The 20,306-nt window shown below is 41.4% G+C and overlaps 1 protein-coding gene across 6 annotated transcripts in view; it reads left to right on the top strand.

The window, feature by feature from the left end:
• The window catches only part of LOC119956124 (inactive ubiquitin carboxyl-terminal hydrolase 54-like), a 150,739-nt gene that overhangs the window by 106,333 nt on the left and 24,100 nt on the right, over positions 1-20,306 (top strand). For 5 of the 6 annotated variants that reach the window (XM_038783015.1, XM_038783009.1, XM_038783013.1 and 2 more), the window contains 7 exons: positions 2,415-2,561; positions 7,605-7,754; positions 9,980-10,145; positions 12,522-12,692; positions 14,656-14,811; positions 14,953-15,634; positions 16,333-16,466. In XM_038783015.1, the coding sequence (XP_038638943.1) occupies positions 2,415-2,561; positions 7,605-7,754; positions 9,980-10,145; positions 12,522-12,692; positions 14,656-14,811; positions 14,953-15,634; positions 16,333-16,466 (1,606 nt within the window). The remainder of the gene's footprint in view (positions 1-2,414; positions 2,562-7,604; positions 7,755-9,979; positions 10,146-12,521; positions 12,693-14,655; positions 14,812-14,952; positions 15,635-16,332; positions 16,467-20,306) is intronic. The other variant, XM_038783014.1, reaches the window with a different exon arrangement.

The raw sequence follows: 20,306 nt of genomic DNA, 5'->3' as shown, positions 1-20,306 counted from the left end.
TATTTATCGATTAGACTTCTGAGCATCAAATTAGTAAAATGTTATCTGGAGCATTGTGTCCCAAACTGGGTGAATAAATTAATCAAATTGCCCATATGGAAGGTGAATCCTGAAGTTAATGTTAAGAGTATATTGCACTGATGCTGAGCTTGTTATTGCTACTTACTGATAATCGATCATTGGCAGTAGTTAATTAGAAACTGGAGTGACTGTCTGAAACGATGTGACAAACTGTATTCGTTGCCTTTTGAAGATCATGCGGTATATCACAATGATTAATGTCCTTTTATTGATCACTAATTGGCTCAGCACAAATTGCACTTTCCAGTTATAACTTCATAATGAAAATTACAAATTACTGTGCCTATTTTTTTGGAAATGTTATGCGAAATATAATTACACAATTGGAACTATTAAATGAACAATGTCTCGGACTTTTGCACAATTAACACCAAAGAGAGCCGGAGACTGCCCAGTGTATTTGTGATCTTCTTTCATTAGTCCAGGGAGGTAGAGGTGGAGATAGCCAACACATATTTACAAATAAATAACTATTAACATACAGTCTATCCATTTCAGCATAAGAATTTATTTTTCATCTTTTGTAGCTAAGTAAGTTTTTCAATTATTCAATTAAATCTTGAGAAAAGTGGTAGAATGTACCATTTTAATCACAAGCCAAGCTTTCGTAATACTAATCTTTTAGTAACGCAAGTCGCCGCAGACATTTTTTTTAAAGTTAATTAAAAATTTTAATCCGATTAATTCTTGTTCAAGCCCCACAAATAGCTGAAAACTCCATCACCAGTGGGTGCCCTGAATGGGGATTAGTAGTTGTTTTGGCTAGCTGACCTATTTCCACCTCCTTCCTTAGGCTGGGCACTAAGCCCTATAACAACATTCAGTGGACCTGGCTTAGGCTGAAAGTTGAACCTGGTGCTTTCCTGCTCACTGAGCTTCAACTTTTGTACTGCATCTTCAGTGGCCTAGTAAAGGGAAGATAATGAATTTATAATGTATACTGCAGTTGTTTGAATAGTCATTACAGTCAGTTTTTTTTTCCGTTCACTTAAACTAAATCTGGTGAGAGTGCAGAGGAATCACCTGGAGCAACCTGCTCTCATCTACCACTGTTCTGCCTCTTCATTGTCATCTCATCTTTCTCTCCCATTGTTTTGAGAGGTACCTGGTTCCCACCAACTGTCTCCGATGAATAAAATTTGGAATTTAGCACCGTATGGGAGTGAACCTGCAGCTGACTAAGCTGACACAGCACATGCAGGGGTAATGGGCGGTACTGTTGTACAAAAAAGCTTCATTTTTGTATAGAACTGTAATACAACAATAAGTGATGTTCAAGGAGGAGATTTTCAGATACAGAGTACACCCATCAAGGGTGAAAAGATAGGAGAACCAAAGTCATGGATCATTGGATGATGAGGGAGATAGAGTACGATCAAACAAAAAAAAGAGTGTGTGTGATGCCCATTAGGTGAATTCTTCAAGTGAGAACCAAACCCAAGTACAATAAATTGAGAGGAAAATGAAAAGGAAAATAAAACTGGCAAAGAGAGGATATGAGAAACAACAGCGGTTAACAAAGAAAGGAACCCAAAGATCTTCTCCCAGCACGTAAATAGTAAGCAGATAGTAACTGGCAAAGTGGGGCCTATTAGAGACGAAGAGAGTGAAGAATGCTTAAAGCTGCATGGCAAGGCTAGAAAAAGTAATGAGTACTTTGTATCTGTGTTTATTAAGGAAGAGGATGCTGATGAAATATTGATAGAAGCAGAGATCAGTGGTGCATAATCGGAGAAAACAAATCAACAAGCCCTTGGAAAAATTTGAATTAATTAAAGATTGCCAGCACAGATTTTTAAAACGCAGAATATTCTTGACTATGAATGTTCCACCGTTGAATGCATTTAAGGCTGGGATAGACAGCTTTTTGGTATCTCAGGGAATCAAGGGATGTGCTGGGACAGACTCGTGGAGGTTTTGTGTGCCTATATCTTTGAAAATGGAAAGACATACTGTGAGAGTAAATAGCTGGGATCGTCAGCTTCACAGATAGAGATATTGAGTACAATAGCAGGGAGGTTTTTCTGAACCTGTACGACTTTCTGGCAAGAGGTGCAGAGGAGATGTGAGCAAAAGCTTTTTTACTCTAACCCTAACCCTACAACCTGTTGCCTTCCTAGGTGGTTGAAGTGGAGATGATTGATGATTTTAATAGGAATTTGGATGGACCTTCGTGGGAGGTGGGGGAAATAAACTTACAGGACTATGGAGATAGAGCAGGGAAATAGGGCTTTACAGCTTTCAATGAGCACTGCATAAACTCAGTGCTGTTCTTGTTTGTTTTGGTTTCATGTAGGGAGCTACTTTTTTTAAACTTTTGATTTCCTTTACAGAGCAACTGTGGCGAGAAGATCAGAATCCGCAAAGTGTTGATGAATTCCCCTGAGATAATCACTATTGGTCTGGTTTGGGACTCTGATCATTCTGATCTTGCTGAAGATGTCATCCATAGCCTCGGAACATGCCTCAAACTAGGAGATGTAAGATGGTCATTATTGTTTATTATTGGACAATATGGAAAAAACATTGTGTATTTTGCATCAACATTTACCAAATACCAGCAGTAACAAGGAGCATAAAACTAAGTCGAGCAGATGAACTTGCTAGGTTTAATTGAAGCAAAGAAATGGTAATGGAGAAAATAATGGGACTGAGATTGGCAAATCTCCATTACCTGATTATTTTCACCCTAGAGAATCGAGAAAAACATTAACGAATGGATTTTAGCTGCATTTGCCATAATTTTCCAACGGTCTATAGACGAAGAAAGTGTTCCTTTGGATTTGAAAATTGTAAATGGCACTCTATTTATGAATAGCAGGAAGCAGAATCCAACTAACTGCAGATCCATCAGTTTAACATCAGCTGGGGGGGGGGGGGGGTTTCTGGGAATTTCCAGAGACTAAGCACTTGAACAAGTATGAGCTGATCAAAGAAAATCAAAATAGATTAACGATGGGTATGTCATGTCTGACTAAACTTGTTGAATTTCTTGAAACCAGTAGCAAGGTGGACAGGGGCCGGTTTAGCTCAGTTGGTTGGACAGCTGGTTCGTGATGCAAAGCAAGGCCAGCAGAGTGCGGTTTCAATTCCTGGACCGGCTGAGGTTATTCATGAAGGCCCGCCTTCTCTACCTTGCCATCGTCTTGTCCTGAGGGTCTTGGCAGCTTGACCACCACGATCGTGTTCGCTTAACCCAGTAACCCCAATTAACCTTTTTGGACACTAAGGGCAATTTAGCATAGCCAATCCACCTAACCCGCACACCTTTGGACTGTGGGAGGAAACTAGAGCACCCGGAGGAAACCCACGCACGCACTGGGAGTGTGTGCAGCCTCCACACACACAGGCACCCAAGCCGGGAATTGAACCTGGGCCCCTGGAGCTATGAAGCAATTGTGCTAAGCACTATGCTACCATGCTACCCTCTGGACTTGATGGGCTGAATGGCCAATTCTTGTTCCTGTACTTTAATGTGTGCAATAGAACCACACTAATGGCTCTTTGTTTATTTTTCATCAAATAGCCTAAAGATTTGTTTTGTAGCCATTTAATCTTTGTAAAGGATAAAATTTACCAAATAATTTTTAGATAGTAAAAGGCCTGTTGACAATCGCACCCATTGGGTGAGATTCTCTGGCCTTCCAGAGTTTCCCTTCCGCGTGTTTCTCAGCGGCGGGAGACACCCTGCAATTGGCTAGCAGCAGGATCTTCTGTTACTGACGCTGTCATGGGATTCCCCATTAAATCCATCCCACACCCCTGGGAAACCCGCGGCGGGGGTACGCCATCGGAGGAACTCTGTTGGAGGAACTGACCCCGCTGGTGTGAACAGCATGAAGATCCCGCCCATTAAAGTTTAATAGCAAAATTCTTGTCTTCATGATTTTGGTTTTCATACAGTTTATTTGATTCACATAAAGTACTGCTTCTTTCGCCACTCATTGTTTCAAACACAGATCAATTAGCTTATAGTTTTGTAAGCTGGTATGTAGAGAATTATCCTTTGTAAAAATTTATTATCCTGGTCAAATCTAACAGAATAAGTAGAATATTGGGAGTTAAAGATGTGAAGCTGGGCTGTGTTCTTGTGTAAGGAAGAGATTTTTATTCTGGCTAATGCACAATGTGTTTATGACGGAAATGGGCTTTGAGGTTATTCACCAGCAAACTACCTTAGAGCAGGCTTTGACAACAGAAGGTTAAAGGCTAATTTTGTTAAAGGCTTTCATCATTGGAGAAAACATTGAATTAATTTGCTGCTTCAAACATTTGGCAGCATTCACTGCACCACTTCTGTCAAACATTGCATTCTGATGCAGCTCTCAAATTCTGCTTCAGGTGCTCCTGTTATTGTGCAAGGGTCAGTCTATGGATTTTATTTGTGCTGTGGTGTAGATTTTACAAAAGAAAAGCTGATTTACAATGTTGTGCCCTTTTTCAATTTTGTGTTTGGAAAATGAGAATAACTGTTTGCTGGTTACCAGAGCAGAATAAAAGCTTACAGCTTTCTTTTTAAATGCCATTGTGTCCAACAAATTCATTGGACTGTTTTTTTAGATCTGCAGCTTGAATGAAGGGAAGAGATAGAGTGGGCAGGATAAAATTGTTTCGTTTGGTGGAGAATTCTAGAACCATGGGACTTAGATTGAGGATAAGTGGCAGAAGGTGTAGAGGAAGAATGTTTTTACGCAGAGGGCGGTGGGAGTCTGGCATTCGATGCTCAAATTGGTGGTGGATGCAGAGACTCTAAACTCTTCGCAAAAGTATCTAGCTCTGAACCTCGAGCTGTAAGCCACAGGGCTATGGAGCGGGTTCAGGAAGGTGGGTTTTGAAAGGGCAAGTACATAGGTGTCCTTGGGCTGGCATGGACAAGGTGAGCCAAATGGCCTCCTTCTGTGGAAATCATAGAATTTACAGTGCAGAAGGAGGCCATTCGGCACATCAAGTCTGCACCGGCTCTTGGAAAGAGCACCCTACCCAAGGTCCACACCTCCACCCTATCCCAATAACCCCACCCAACACTAAGGGCAATTTTGGACTCTAAGGGCAATTTATCTTGGCCAATCCACCTAACTTGCATATCTTTGGACTGTGGGAGGAAACCGGAGCACACCCACGGGGAGGATGTGCAGACTCCGCACAGACAGTGACCCAAGCCGGGATTCAAACCTAGGACCCTGGAGCTGTGAAGCAATTGTGCAAGCCACAATGCTACCGTGCTGTGCTGGTAACTTTTCAATGGAAGTCTTGGAATATCCATTAATTGCATTGAACTTTTTTTTGAATGGTACCATTACGGTCTGGAATGCAGAAATAAAATCAATGAGGAACTGACCAAATCACTGAGCAGTTGCAGCTTTGTTCTAACTGTATGTTCCTTTTCAGTAATAGATTGCTATTTTGGGTCTATTTTCCCACACTCCACTGTTGATTATTCTATGTTATTTCAACACTATGGAAACAGCAAAAAAATTGGAATTCTTCTTGAATTATTTTTATTTGTTTTATAAATGTTTTTTATTGGGTTTTTGAACAAAGTATATTTACCGTTATGTACACAGAATAAGATATATATAATATATATATTATGTATAGAAAAGAAGTTCTCACAAATATAACAAAAAAAAAGTAGTAATAAAAAAGAAATAGAAAATAAAATAAAGTAACTGGTACAGTATTATGCACCAGCTCAACAGCAGCAACTCTGTACAATTGGCAAAATTATTTACAACTCATAAGTAGGCGTCTGTTTGTGGGAGGGGGGGGGGGGTCGGGGGTCACTTGCTTCTCCCGGACGGATTTTGCTGCCGTTGTCGTCTAGTGCTCACCTCCGCTTCGGCCGTTCCTCCGGTCTTTCGCCTGTATTCTCCTTGTTCTCTGTTCCTGTAAATGCCAAGTTTATTATCGGTCCCCCCCGTGGTTCGCCTTTCTTTCCTCTTAGGCTTAGGCGCCCCCCCCCCCCCCCCCCCCCCCCCCGTTTGTTCGTCGGCGGAAGCTGTCAGCTGACCTTCGGATGGTGAATTTCATTTTCTCCACTTGGAGACATTCCAAGAGGTTGGACAGCCAGTCTGCAGTTTTGGGTGGTGCTGCTGACCGCCAGCCAAACAGGATTCTATGGCGGGCGCTCAGGGAGGCAAAGGCAAGGGCGTCCGCCCTCCTCCCCAGGAATAGATCTGGCTGGTCTGAAACCCCGAAGACTGACACTTTCGGGTGTACCGGGAAGATCTCACTTTTGCTCCTGTTGAGTTTGTAGCCCGAGAAGACGCCAAACTCTTTCAGGAGCGCGATAGTTCCATCCATGCTGCTTTGTGGGTCCGAAATGTAGAGGAACAGGTCATCTGCATAGAGTGAGACTCTGTGCTCTGCCGCCCCTTCGGATCCTCCTCCAGCTTTTTGCTGCTCTGAGCGCAATTGCTAGTGGCTCGATTGCTAGAGCAAACAGCAGCAGGGACAGTAGCATCCTTGTCTGGTGCCCCTGTGCAGCTGGAAGTATTGGGAGTTGGTGTTATTGGTCCGTACGCTCGCCATGGGAGAGTTGTATAGGAGTTTTACCCAGGAGGTGAACCCTGTTCAAAGTCCGAACCGCTCCAGTACCTCTGAGGTATTTCCATTCAACTCTGTCGAAGGCCTTTTCTGGGTCTAGCGAGATTTCCCCTCTTGTACGGCCTTTAGCACTTCCCAGAACGTGGAGGGTGAGACCTCCCCGTTCTGGTTGTTCTCCGTGTACTCTGCTATGGCCCGCAATATCTTTTCGGTGAAGGCCTTCTGAATTATTTTTTTAATATAAATTTAGAGTCCACGATTATTTATTTTTGTTTCCCATTAGAAACTGAAACCGTTTTTGCACTAGCTAGACAATTATAGTGTCAATGTGGTTTAAATCCATTGTCGAGAACCGTAATCAATCATATTGGGTTTTACTGTGATTGACCAACATTGAATAAAAAATATCTTGGGAAACACGATGGATTTTCTTTTTAATGGAGTTGCTATTTTCCTGTTGTGGGAGTATCATAATTTTCTCTTGGCCAGTCAGTCTCCGGAAATATTATAGCAACGAATGCAGAATCCCAATATTAATCACAGATCTCATTTATGTTCGACTCTGACTTTTATTTCCTCCAGCTCTGTGAATAACTTGCCTCTTACAATTCCCTCATTAATGAGTAGTGACCTGTAAACCCTCTTGAGTATCTTGCAGAACGTTTAGGAGCCTTGGTGCCTGCAACAAAGTATAGTTTCTAACAAGGTCGCACTGTAAGCAAGTGCAGTATGATATGTTCTAAAACAAAAAGATTGACTTGCATATAAAAATGATTAATTGTTTGATTCCAGATAATTTAGGCAATGTTTCATCTTGTGCATTTGTTAATGAGACTGCCATTTTGTTTTCTGAGAGCTCAGAATAACTAAAGCAAAGATAGATGCCGATATCTCTCTCCATTGTAAACTAATGCTGCTTTAGATTTAATCCGTCACAATTTCATCCAGCTCCTATGGATATACTTTGTATTTTACAGCTGTTCTATCGGGTGACCGATGACAAAGCTAAACACACAGAGCTCTATTTGGTAGGGATGGTGTGTTACTATGGTAAACACTATTCTACCTTCTTTTTCCAAACAAAAATTCGCAAATGGATGTATTTTGATGATGCCCATGTGAAAGAGGTACTGGTTCTTTACCTAAAATGCTGCAATTTTGTATTGATGTACTTTAGTTTGAGTGATGATATTCCTGGCATTTAAGTGGCTGAATGCACAAGTACATGAATAAAGTAACTATGACGGCCTTGTCTTAAGCTGTCTTATCTTAGTTCATGCCTTTGCTTCCCCTGTATATGATTTATAATGGTGTTTGAACTGTACATTTAGACAGTCACTTCGGAATGAATGTTGCTGGGAGGCAGCCCCCACACACAGTCCCCAGCACCCCTCACCCCCATCCAAACTCTGAAGCGGCTTCTCCTGAAGTAGTACACTTTTCATTGTGAAAGAAGTATTCCAAGGGGACGGCCTGTGCTGAGGACATGGTTAACTAAAAAAGTTAATGACAGTATTCAAGTTAAATAAAAAAGCATTAAAGTTAAAGAAAAAGCATATATTTGTGCCGAGGCTAGCGGCAGGTCAGAAGATTGGAAAGAATATAAAGAACATCAAAGAATTACAAAACTTTTTTTTTAATTTTTCCAATTAAGGGGCAATTTTGGGTGGCTAATCCACCTACCCAGCACATCTTTGGGTTCTGGGGGTGAGAATCGCGCAGACAGAGGGAGAATGTCCGTACGGAGTTTGCACAATGACCCAGGGCCGGGATCAAACCCGGGTCCTCAGCACAGTGAGGCAGCAGTGCTAACCACTCCGCCACCGTGCCATCCTGACAAAAAGATTTATAGGGAGGGAAAAAGAGTACGAGAAAAAGCTAGGCAGTAATATAAAGGCAGATAGTAAGGTATTGATATTTAAATAAGAGTTAACAAAATGACTGGTGGTGCAATGGAAAGTGCATCTAGGAAATTGGTAATGGAAAGTATGGCTATGGTAGATTAATCAAATAGGTATTTTGTGTTGGTCTTCATTATAGAGAGCACAAGTAACAACCCGGATATAGCTGTAAATCAGAAATTGGATAGGAGGGTGGTCTTCACCCCAAGATGGTTAATGCATTGGTTTTATTTTTCCAAAATCTAAATGGTGATAGATTGTGGAGCTCTGAGGTGCAGAGGGGTTGGGGTGTCCCATTGCATGAATCACAAAAGACTAGTATACAAGTACAGTAGCTAATTAATAAAGAATGAAATAGAATGTTATTGTTTATTGTGAAGGGAATTGATTTCAAAAGAAGGTTATGCTTCAGTTGTGTAGGGCATTGGTGAGACTACATCTGGAGCATGTGTACAGTATTGGGCTCCTTATCCAGGAAAAGATATAAATGTATTAGAAACAGTTCAGGGAAGGTTTACTAGACTAATACTAGGAATGGGCAAGTTGTCTTCTGAGGAAAGGTTGGTTAGGTTAGGTTTGTATACACGAGTTTAGAAGAGTGAGAGGTGACTTAAGTTCCTGAGGGGTATTGACTGAGTGGATGTGGAGCGACTGTTTCCACTTCTTGGAAAATCTAGAACTAAAGATCACTTGATAAATAAGGGGTCGCTCATTTTAAGACTGAGATGACGAGAAGGTTTTTCTCTGAGGGTCGTGAGTCACTGGAATTCTCTTCCTCAAAAGGCAGAGTTTGATAGATTACTGATGAACAAGATTATTGATTGATTATTGATGAGCAAGAGCGTGAAAGATTATCGGGGGTAGACAGGAATATGGAGATGAGGTTTCAATCCGATCACCATGATATTGAATGGCAGAGCAGACTCAAAGGGCCGAGTGGCCTACTCCTGAACCTAATTCGTATGTTTGTATGCACATATTTTTAAGTGTAGAATGGTCAGGTTTCCCCTCTCAGATAATCCCATCGAAATGCAGCAACGTTTAATTCTGAACAGCATCACCAATGGAGGGAATGTTGAGTAAGCTATGTTGACTAAATATATCTGGGACAATGCAGTCCTTATGATGGTATGTTCGTGACGTCTGTACTTAATTTCGCCTCTATATTCCATTGCAAGCTGAGATTGCCAAAGTTTTTTTCTAAAAGTTGCTCCTCTTCTGAGCCCACATTTCAATGTAAGCAAATTGTTGCAAAGAGTAAATCACTCTAGTTTCTTTACCATACGCAGGCACAAATAGGTTAACACATAACAAGATCAAGTTTTATGAAGGCCATGTTTTTAGATGTATTTGAATTATGAATGCCAGCTTAACAAAAATTCAAACAGTTTCAGTGTGGATAAAGCAATACAGTAACAACACTAGTGTTGCAATTCTCATTTTCAATTTAGATTGGACCCAAATGGAAGGACGTAGTGACCAGATGCATTAAGAGCCACTATCAGCCATTACTCCTTTTGTATGCAGATCCAAGAGGCACTCCTGTGTCTGTACAGGATCTGCCCCTAGCAGATTCCCGTCAGTACAGCAGAACCTGTTATGACAGTGAAGATTCAGGTAACTATGACTTGTTATTTTAAAGGCTTTAAAGTGGCCGCACATAAGGTTTCAGGGATGGCGACTTCAGTTACATGGATAGGTTGGAGAATTTGCGGTTGTTCTCCGTAGAGAAGAGAACATTGAGAGGAGATTCAGTAGCAGTGTTCAAAACTATCAGAATCTGGATGCAGTAAGTAAAGAGAAATGTTCTCATTGACAGAAAGGTCGAGAAGCAGAGGATACCAATTTAAAGTGATTGGCAAAAAAGCCAAAGTTGACATGAGAGAATGCTTTTATGCAAGTGGTTAGGATCTGAAATCTGTTGCCTGAAAGGTTGGTGGAGGCTGCTGCAAGCTTGGCTTTGAAAAAGGAGATGGATAAGGGGGAACATTTCCTAGGCTATGGAGTAAAGACAGGACAGTGGGACCAGCTAAACTGATGTTGCAGGGAGCCGACAGGCGACTCGACAACCCAAATAAATAGCTCCCTTTTGTGCCTTAATATTTCTATGATTATTCATGTGTAATATAAAATATCTCCAGCTGCATTTGGCTCAACATGGCCAGATGGAGGAATGTAGCAATGTCTTATTTGCAGGTTCTCCTCCAAACCACTCACCATTCTGTATTGGAAATAAATTGCTATTCCTTCATCGTCTCGAGATCAAAACGCGGGAACTCCGAACAGCACTGTGGGCATAATGACTTCACGTGGACTGCAGTAGCTTAAGAAGGCAGTTCACCATCACCTTCTCGAAGGAAACTAGGGATGGGCAATAAATGCTGTCCGTGCCATCAATAGCCATTATTCTGTGAACTAATTCTGAAAGCTGAAGTATTAATACAGGTTTTGTGCTTTTGAAATTGATTCGCATTAACGGCAGCACGGTGGCGTAGTGGTTAGCACTTCTGCCTCACGGCGCTGAGGACCTGGGTTTGATCCCGGCTCTGGGTCACTGTCTGTGTGGAGTTTGCACATTCTCCCCGTGTCTACGTGGGTATCACCCCCACAACTCAAAATGATCTGCAGGGTAGGTCGATTGGCCACGCTAAATTGCCCCTTAAATGCTAAAAAAGAAAATTGGGTACTTGAAATTGATTCGCGTTAGTTGCGGAGCGGTCAGTTTTTCCAAATGTTCACCAGTTGCCCCGAGAATTTTCATGTTTGCTATTAGGAAAATTCGAGTTTGCTCGTGAGAGTAAGAGCAGCCTTTCCCTGTGTAGCGATGCCGCAGTTCATCATATCTTTTTTGAAAGTTGTTAAGAATGCCATCAGTGGAGTAATTAGAGCAAATCATCAACTAGTTTGTGGTTATAAAATTGAAAGAGTGAGACAATGCCTATAAAACACCCCATTGAAAAATAAAGGGCTGGATTCTCCGGACCCCATACCACGTGTTTCTCTGCAGTGCGTCGTTTGCTGTCAACGGGATTCTCTCTTCCCGCCATTTGTCAGTCAGATTTCCTTTTGAAGCCACCCCATGCTGCTGGGAAACCTCCGGGGAATCCTGGCGGCCGAACATTCCAGCCAACGTTAGAAATGCAAAATTGGGAACTGCACTGCCAAAACTGAGATGCAAGGTTTTGATCTCCAGTCTGTCCTGTGGTAACAGATTTCAGTTGTAGCTTCAGTTTGCCTTTACCTCTTTTGGTTTGGTTCAGATCCAGCAAAAGGGCAGTGCGCAGGAGAACATTGGCCAGTGGTAGAATCATGCCTGATCGCAGCATTAACTTTTGAGGCTGCTATAAGAAGGAGCAATACATCCCAAGGTGTCAGAGGGCAACTGGTTCCTCTGAATTGGACTCTTAAGGGTCAGACTTTTAAGATTGAAGGGTAGAAAGAGATGAGAATATGGAGGAAGAGGGAGTTATTATTAGCTGTATTTCTACTCATTAGTTCTCCTACATTTGTCATCTCCAATCACTCTCCAGATAAATCTATTCACAATCAAAGAACACAAACTTTCATTGCAATTGTTTGTAGTATTGTTTTCCATATTTTAAGTGCTGACAATGAGATTCCCTTATTAATGATGTAATCCTTTTTAGATATATTGTTTGGGGAAAGTTTGTATCAAGTGTTTACTTGCTAAGCATAGTTTCTTGTTTTCTTAAATTAACTGATAACGGTAACCGTGTAGAAATTGTTTTTGACACTATTTCCCTTGCAGAATGCTGTGTTTGAAAGCCTTGTGTGTAGATTAAGACTCGATTCGTTGGTGCGTGACTGTTGTAAAATGAAAAGGCTTCTGTCTCCTCTGCTGGATTTCACTCCCTTGCAACTGTTTGCCGCAACTGGTATTCAGCAAAGCCAATTGAGATGGCAGCTATAATTGGAATATGTGATGTGCTCTGGATAGTCTTACTCATATTTTTATGGCATGTCTTTTTGCAGGAAGAGAGCCATCGATATCGAGTGACAGCAGGACAGATTCTTCTACTGAGAGCTACCATTACAAGCACAGTCATCATGAGTCTACGATCAGCCATTTCTCCTCTGACTCGCAGGGTACAGTGATTTATAACATGGAGAATGATACAGCCTCTCAAAGCAGCAGGGACACAGGTACTATAAATCTAGAACTGATGCATAGCCCTAAGAATCGAAAATCAATCTCTGGCAGTACAGATCCTGGCAAAATGGACTAAATTAAGATAATAAAGGATTATAATTTTAGACAAGGCAATTTAACGGTGGATACTATAAATTGAAGTGCAATAAAAACTGGAAAAGAAATTGATTCAATTCTCATAAATTTTCAACCCAATCCATGAGCCATTAAGTGGAGATGTTCTTTTTAGACCCTTTGAAAGTATAGGTGATATTTGAGAACATGTCCTGTTGAAGGAACTAAATCTTGTATTTTCCTTTTTTTAAAAAAACTTATGACGTGGGTTCAGATAAATTAGTTTTTAATGTGTTGTAGTATGGAATAGGCATCTTGTTTCATCTGATACTTTAATCTGCCACCTGGAATTACAATAGTCTAATCACCCAAAATAATTTCCATAAAGGAACTTCTTGGAAATCGGTTACCTGGTTGCTTTAACAGTGGGTGGCACAATGGTGAGCACTGATGCCTCACAGCCAGGTACCCAGGTTCAGTTCCCACCTTGGTGACTGTGTGGAGTTTGCAAATTCTCCCCGTGTATGCGTGGATTTCCTCTGGCCGCTCTGATTTCCTCCCACAATTCAAAGATGTGCAGATTAGGTGGATTGGCTATGCTGAATTGGCTGTAGGTTAGGTGGTTAGGGGCAGGGAAGAGTGGGCCTATGGTAGGGTGCTCTTTCAGAGGGCCGGTACAGCCTCGATGGGCCAAATGGCCTCCTTCTGCCTGTAGGAGTTCTATAGTTGTTAAGTGGTTACCATATCTGTTATCTGTTCTAAAATCAGTTGTGTTTCACTTGTAGGTTTTAATGTTGCTTAAATAGGTCACTGCTTGGCGTGCTATGGACACTACTGATTGATCAGCCAGCTTGGCAAACCAGAGGGACTGGGAATGGTAAACTGATTATCGGGAATGGTATTTTTCTGATGTAGTTGCAGATAGCCCAGAAAGCTCAATCCCCATTGATGGGGTGGTCATGGTTGGATAATCAATCAAAAAATTATCAGTGTTTTGTATTTGTAAACTGCATGGATTTAGCTGAAGTTCAGCAATATACCTGCTCTGACTCTTGTCTAAGCTCTCTGTAGGTCATTAAATCAAGTGTGTGTATGTCTCAAAACAGCTATTTGCTTTTATACAACCGTGCAACGTAAAATCTATTGAACGCATTTGAAGGTATAATCCCAAATAAAATGATGCCAAGCCAAATGAGTAATTTTTAGCAAGAGAGAAGGAACTCTGGAAGTGGAAGGAATTGGCCTTTGTAATGATGAGGCTATTGGGCCTGAGACTCTACTTGGGATTGAGTAGGACAATGAGGCTGAGAATCTAGTTCAACTTCAGAGGCAGCTGGAAACAATGGTGTTGGTGTTTAATTTGTGGTAAATGTTGAAGACGCTTGTAAGATCAGTCTCACAAAAACTGAAGGAAATTGTGACTGATCTAAATATTGGACCAACAGTCTGACAGCGCAAAGGCCATGGGGAGGTTCCCAGAAGTAATGGAAAGGTACAAATGGGTGTCATCAGCGCACATGGAAGCTGAACCTATATCTAGGGTTGAGATTACTTGAGAAGCTTGGATTTGAATAATAAAGATTGAAAATTGGGGTTAGATAGATTTTTTTTCACAACTTGCAGCAGAACCTTTGAACTCTGCTCTCAAAACTAAATTTATTGGTAGTAAGGAAGCTGAATACATTTGAGGTTTGTGATCACTGATTACAGTGTAATAACAGTCAGAGACATCACTGATAATGGTGAAACGTTGCTATCTGCATCATAGGTAATAATATCACTGTTATTATTAACAGCATTGTATTAGTCAGTGAGTTGGTGGCGGGGAATCTATGGAGTTATCCCTGCCGTATTCTTTAAAAGTTATTATTTTTATCTTGAGAAATTGATATTTTGTCTCAGGACATCATACAGACAGTGAATCTAATCACCGACCTCCTTTCAAAAAAGGGATTTCTGTGGATAGAAGGCGGAGTTCCAGCCGACCTAGACACCCTGATAATCGAGGAAAACCAGAGAAATCCGATGAAGTTCCGCCCTGTGGTTATCACAGTGAAGGTGAGGAAAGGAATCTATCGAGAAACCCTATAGCAAAAGTACCATGAATTGGGAAGTGCTGGGTGGTGGGTGCCTGTGAATAGTGGAGTATTGCTCTTGTGCAAGCTTTATCCTTTGCATCTTTTATGTCTGAAATTTTAGGTGAAACGTTAAAAGAGAAACAAGCCCCGAGAACTGGACCAAAACCTGCTACTAGTAGGTTAAAGGACTTCAGAGAAACCATGAGCAATATTATTCACAATAGACCGTCACATAACCAAGATCAGAGTAACAACAAATCATTTCCAGCCAAGGCGATTGAGATTGTAGATAATGACAGTTTCCGAACGTCAGGTGGACAGTCACGTAACTGGGAAATGGAAAGCACCAGCAGTGAATCCAAATCGAGCTCATCAAGCAGGTCAAAGCCTTACCTGTGGAAACCGAAACGGGAAGTCCTCAATATTGACAGTATTTTCACGAAAGAGAAAAGGAGGATTGCCTGCTATACTACAATGAATGCAACGTCCGAGGATGGCACTAAAGATTGTAACCACAATAAGACCGAAAATGTGGTCGGAGTTGGAGCTCCTTTAGATAATACAAAGAATGAAGGGAAAGGCGTACACTTAAGTAATGACAGGTATGAGAAGGCTGGGTATCCTGGTAAGTGTATGCAACAAACTGGGATCCACAGTTTGGGAGAAAGCGAATGTTTTATTCAGAGAATGGAGTCTGGCTATGAAAGCAGTGAGCGCAACAGCAACAGTCCAGTAAGTTTGGATACTTCGGTTACTGATGGGATTCCAGGTGGAGTGCACAACTCTAATGCCAATCCTTTCAGGTAAATGAGTCATCTGATTACTTAACATTTCTGACTCGCTGTTTGACTAGGAGGTTATAAGTTTAATTTTGCTTTATATTGTTTGTTAAAACATAAATATTCTGGAATTGCTTCAGCACAAAGCTTCTAGTCACTTTCAAAATCTTTGCATATATTTTTTCCAATATCAATATTTCTAAGAGTGTGTGAATACAATTCCTCAAGCTTGACCGAGTGTGCAGCTTAATATCAGATGTATTTAACAGTAGTAGCAGAAAGAATGGCAATAGCACTATGGGATTCTTGTACGAGCAGAATTTGTTTCTTTGCCTGGCAATTAGGATTCAAGTACAATTTACTTCTCAACTTTTCGTGGTAAATAAATATGTTGGCAAAACCAATTAATTTTGGTGAGTAACAGGGCATGTACATGGTGAATGTACGTTGTACAAACCATTTGATATAATCGCTGTATGACGACTAGATTGCCAACTAAATAAATAATAGGACACACTGATTATCATGAAATACTGCTTTGTCTTTAAATTTGCAATCCTTCCCCTAATGCAAGGTTATACTGCTGCCTGCCTGTAGCCTTAATTTATTTCCATTATACCTGTGGTAATTGCTATAATCTGTCTGTCTAAGTGGGCACTTTTGTGCCTTACAGTAAATGTCGATTTTTCTGAGGCACAACGTGTGTACTGCTCTCTTTAAAGGGAAGCAAATGCCAAGAAACCCATCAGTTCCGGTCCTTCGTGGAAAACGGTTCCCAAGTCCAAGAGCAGCAGTGCCTTACAACAGGAATTATCTGTAGCCTCTAAGAGCTGGGTGAATTTGCAGCAGACTTTCAGTAAGAAAACCTTTTTATATCCTAATACTGAGTGCTTCTTCTTTCTGATGAATGTAGATTGTCTTGATGGTGTTTTGTTTCTCACATGCATGTGATGTCATAACAAAATCACTAGCTGCTTTTTCCTCTTTTCCTCCCTGAAGTTTATCACCAAATGTTTGCTTTACAAATATCATTAGTTTGAAAATGCGTGCGACAAGATGCTGAAACTGCCCCAAGCTGTCTTGGCTCCATATATTGGTGCAGGAGTGTTTTTAGTTTAAAAAGAAAGCAATGTGGTTTTCGCGTGCTGGTGTGCACTGATCAGTAACTGAGAAAACATACCAGTCGTCACAATGCCTCCATTTCACCCCCTCCTGCAGTTAATAACTTGTATTGTTTTTATCACTTTATTTTGAAGTGCAGTTTTCCTTTCTAATTGAAAATGAAATGAAATGAAATCGCTTATTGTCACGAGTAGGCTTCAATGAAGTTACTGTGAAAAGCCCCTAGTCGCCACATTCCGGCGCCTGTCCGGGGAGGCTGGTACGGGAATCGAACCGTGCTGCTGGCCTGCTTGGTCTGCTTTAAAAGCCAGCGATTTAGCCTGGTGAGCTAAACCAATGTGAAGATGAGATGAAGCCAGAGCTGAGCATTTATGTTTTTAAAATATGTCCATTAAAAATGTTTCATAAAAACCAACTCTCTCAAAACGGTTAACCAAAATAATTGATATTGACCTGAGTTATATTCTAAGACTGCAAAGTTTGTTGAAATAACAGATTGACTTGTACAGGTTGCCCAATGCCAGAGGTAATGGTATCTCGATCACCCCCAAAGTTGACTTTCAAGCATATGGGCTACCTGGTTTATCAGGAATTGGATTGAGGTGATCCAAACTCATCAGCAGGGATTTTAACTCTGATTCCAATGCTGAAGGAGCAATAATCTGATGCTCTGTCACCACTAAACCTCCTTTTTATTTCACAAATGTTCTTGTGATTTACTGTGAATTACTTTGATATTTGCAGCCGTTAGTAATTTTGACAAGATTTTTTGTAACGTCTTAACAGTGCTAAAACTGTACACATGTTTATGACCAGTAACTGCCAGGTTCCCCACCCGCAGATTGAATAAATAAGCATCTTTTGCCAACTATGAAAGTCAGTAATAAGGAATTTAAGGCTTGTACACTTTGAGCTGTTAAAATTACTCTTGTGGAACAGCAGCTACTCGTGATTGTCTTTTTACCCCACACCCCCTCACACAATTTTTGGGAAGCATTCCATTGTTTGTCTTCTAGTTCATTATGTTGCATATTTTTTTGAAACCAACAATTCTACAGATTGCTCATTTTCAGCTTTGCTAGGACACTTTAAATGCCAGGTAGTTACCAGGATAGTGACATGGTCAGTTGTTGCAGCTGGAGGTGCTAATGAAACAAACCACCCGTGAATGATGTGAAGATGAGATGACGCCAGAGCTGAGCATTTATGTTTTTAAAATATGTCCATTAAAAATGTTTCATAAAAACCAACTCTCACAAAACGGTTAACCAAAATAACACAATAAAAGAACAAACCTAACCTGCAAAGCACATATTAACGTAACCCCAAAACACTAAACTGAACCCCCTAACAGCTGACGGTGACTAGCTCCTTAAAACAATGGAAATGAGTGGCTGCCATCCTAGGTAAAACCCTTGTACCGTTGAAGAAAGTGGCCCAAAAGCTTACCAACTTGGAACAGGCCCAGAACACAATAGTGCGGTTAGCACACACACAAACCCCCCCCCAACCACCCCAGAACAATTCTCATAATCCATAAGACATAGGAGCAGATTTAGGATATTCAGCCCATCGAGTGTGCTCAGCCATCCAATCATGGCTGATATATGTTCTCATCCCCATTCTCCTGCCTTCTCCCTATAACTTCTGATCCCCATATTAATCAAAAACCTATCTATCTCTGTCTCAGAGACACTCAGTGATTGGTCTTCACAGCCTTCTGTGGCAAAGCGGTCCACAGATTTGCCACCATCTAGCTGAAGAAATTTCTCTTCATCGCAGTTTTAAAGGATTGGATCAAGTTTACTGAGCACATTAAGACATGGAGTTGACCCTGTGAAGGGCCTTGCTCCATATCTCACAATCCAGAATGGGACCCAATTCACCCTCCTATTTCACCCTCCCCTTACTCAATGGAACTGACCCTGCTGAGGGGATATGGTCATATATGCCCGAAATAGTCCTCCTTCAGACCCGGCCAAAGACAAAATCCTCCTCAACAGGGAAGAACGTGGTGCCAAACATCCGCATATGAGAGTGATATCGATCGATATGACCCACATGCTGCTGGGACTTTGTCTTTCTTGAGAATCAAGGAGATGGAGACCTATGTGAGGGGAGAGGGCAATGACCCCAGAATAAGGTACCAATTGCTCCGGTTAAAATTCAATGGGGAAGCCACCTGGGCCAGGGGCTTTATCAATCTGTGTCAACCCAGTGCAATTCCTGATTTCCTCTGGGGCCCAACGAGGATTCCAATCCTCGCTCCTCTCTCCCTCCACAGCTGGGATGGAGAAGCTTTCCAAAACGTCAGTCATGACCGATCCCTCAGCCGGAGGCTCTGATCTAAAGCAATCCTGATAAAATGATTCAAAAGCCTCATTAACCTGAGGGAGGAGTGGAAACCAGGCTGCCACTTCCATTTTTAACTTTAAATTGATTACCAGATTAACAGGAAAGGTTTTTAGAATCGAGATCCTGCTCTAGTGTTCTGCTCGGCACTATTTCGGCTCCCTGTACGCATACAGGATGGAAATATTTTTCAACTTTCTGGGAAATACTCACCTTATGTTCCACTTGACTCCTTGTATCAGCTGGAGTGTAGCTCCCCAACAGTTTGGCTTGAATTAGGCATTTGTTCCCCCAGGGATTTAGACTTTACTGTAATAATACTGGTTCCAATTACATTATTTAAACAATATGTACTTAAAAACAATTTCTACTTGTGTACAAGATGAGCTCAAGCCACGTCTTGTTACTGTTTTTCTTCCTGACACGTCACAGCTGTCCCTAAAGCATAAGTATCTGATGACATGACTACTTTGCTAAGTCACTGTCTGTTGCCCAGTCTCCTGGATAATGCTAGTGGGTGTTTAAATTGCTTATTATTTCAGTGGCGTTTGCCATCCATTTACCTCTTGCCACAAAAATGGAGAGTAATTCATAGCAAAGGCACATGCACCACCTAGTGGTGGAGAATTGCTACAGCAAGTGCCTCTTCCTCATTCACCCCGTTCCACTGAGCATCATAAAGCAAAGGTAGCAGCCATATCTGATTGAAAGCCACTCACACAAGGATCTAGGTGAAGCAATTAATGCTGTATATGCCTGGTATTTGCCCTTGGACTCTGGAATATCTGTGGCTAGCAGTTGCAAACTATCCAGTGTCATTCCATCAGTGAAAGAGGACGTAGTTGATGGACAGACTGTGTAACTTGGCACAACGGTTGTTCAAAGCATTTGCTCAAAGTTGGACGTGAGAAAGAAGCACTTGTGCATTTAAACTCTAATGCCTGTCATGATTGGGTTGCAGAGAGAGATATGAGAGATTGAATAAACTGGGATTGTTCTCCCCAGAGAGACGGAGGCTGAGGGGGCGACCTGATAGAAGTTTATAAAATGATTAGGGGTATAGATAGGGTAAACAGTTGGAGGCTTTTTCTCAGGACAACATTGAAAACTACAAGGGGGCACAAGTTCAAGGTGAGGGGGGAAAGGTTCAGTGGAGATGTGCAGAATACGTTTTTTTTACACAGAGAGGGTAGTGGTGGCTTCAAATGCACTGACAAGTGAG

The sequence above is a fragment of the Scyliorhinus canicula genome, chromosome 22, assembly GCF_902713615.1.
Source record: "Scyliorhinus canicula chromosome 22, sScyCan1.1, whole genome shotgun sequence".
NCBI classification, from domain to species: Eukaryota; Metazoa; Chordata; class Chondrichthyes; order Carcharhiniformes; family Scyliorhinidae; genus Scyliorhinus; species Scyliorhinus canicula.
The sequence above is the reverse complement of the archived record's forward strand: the minus strand, read 5'-3'. Positions and strand labels throughout refer to the sequence as shown.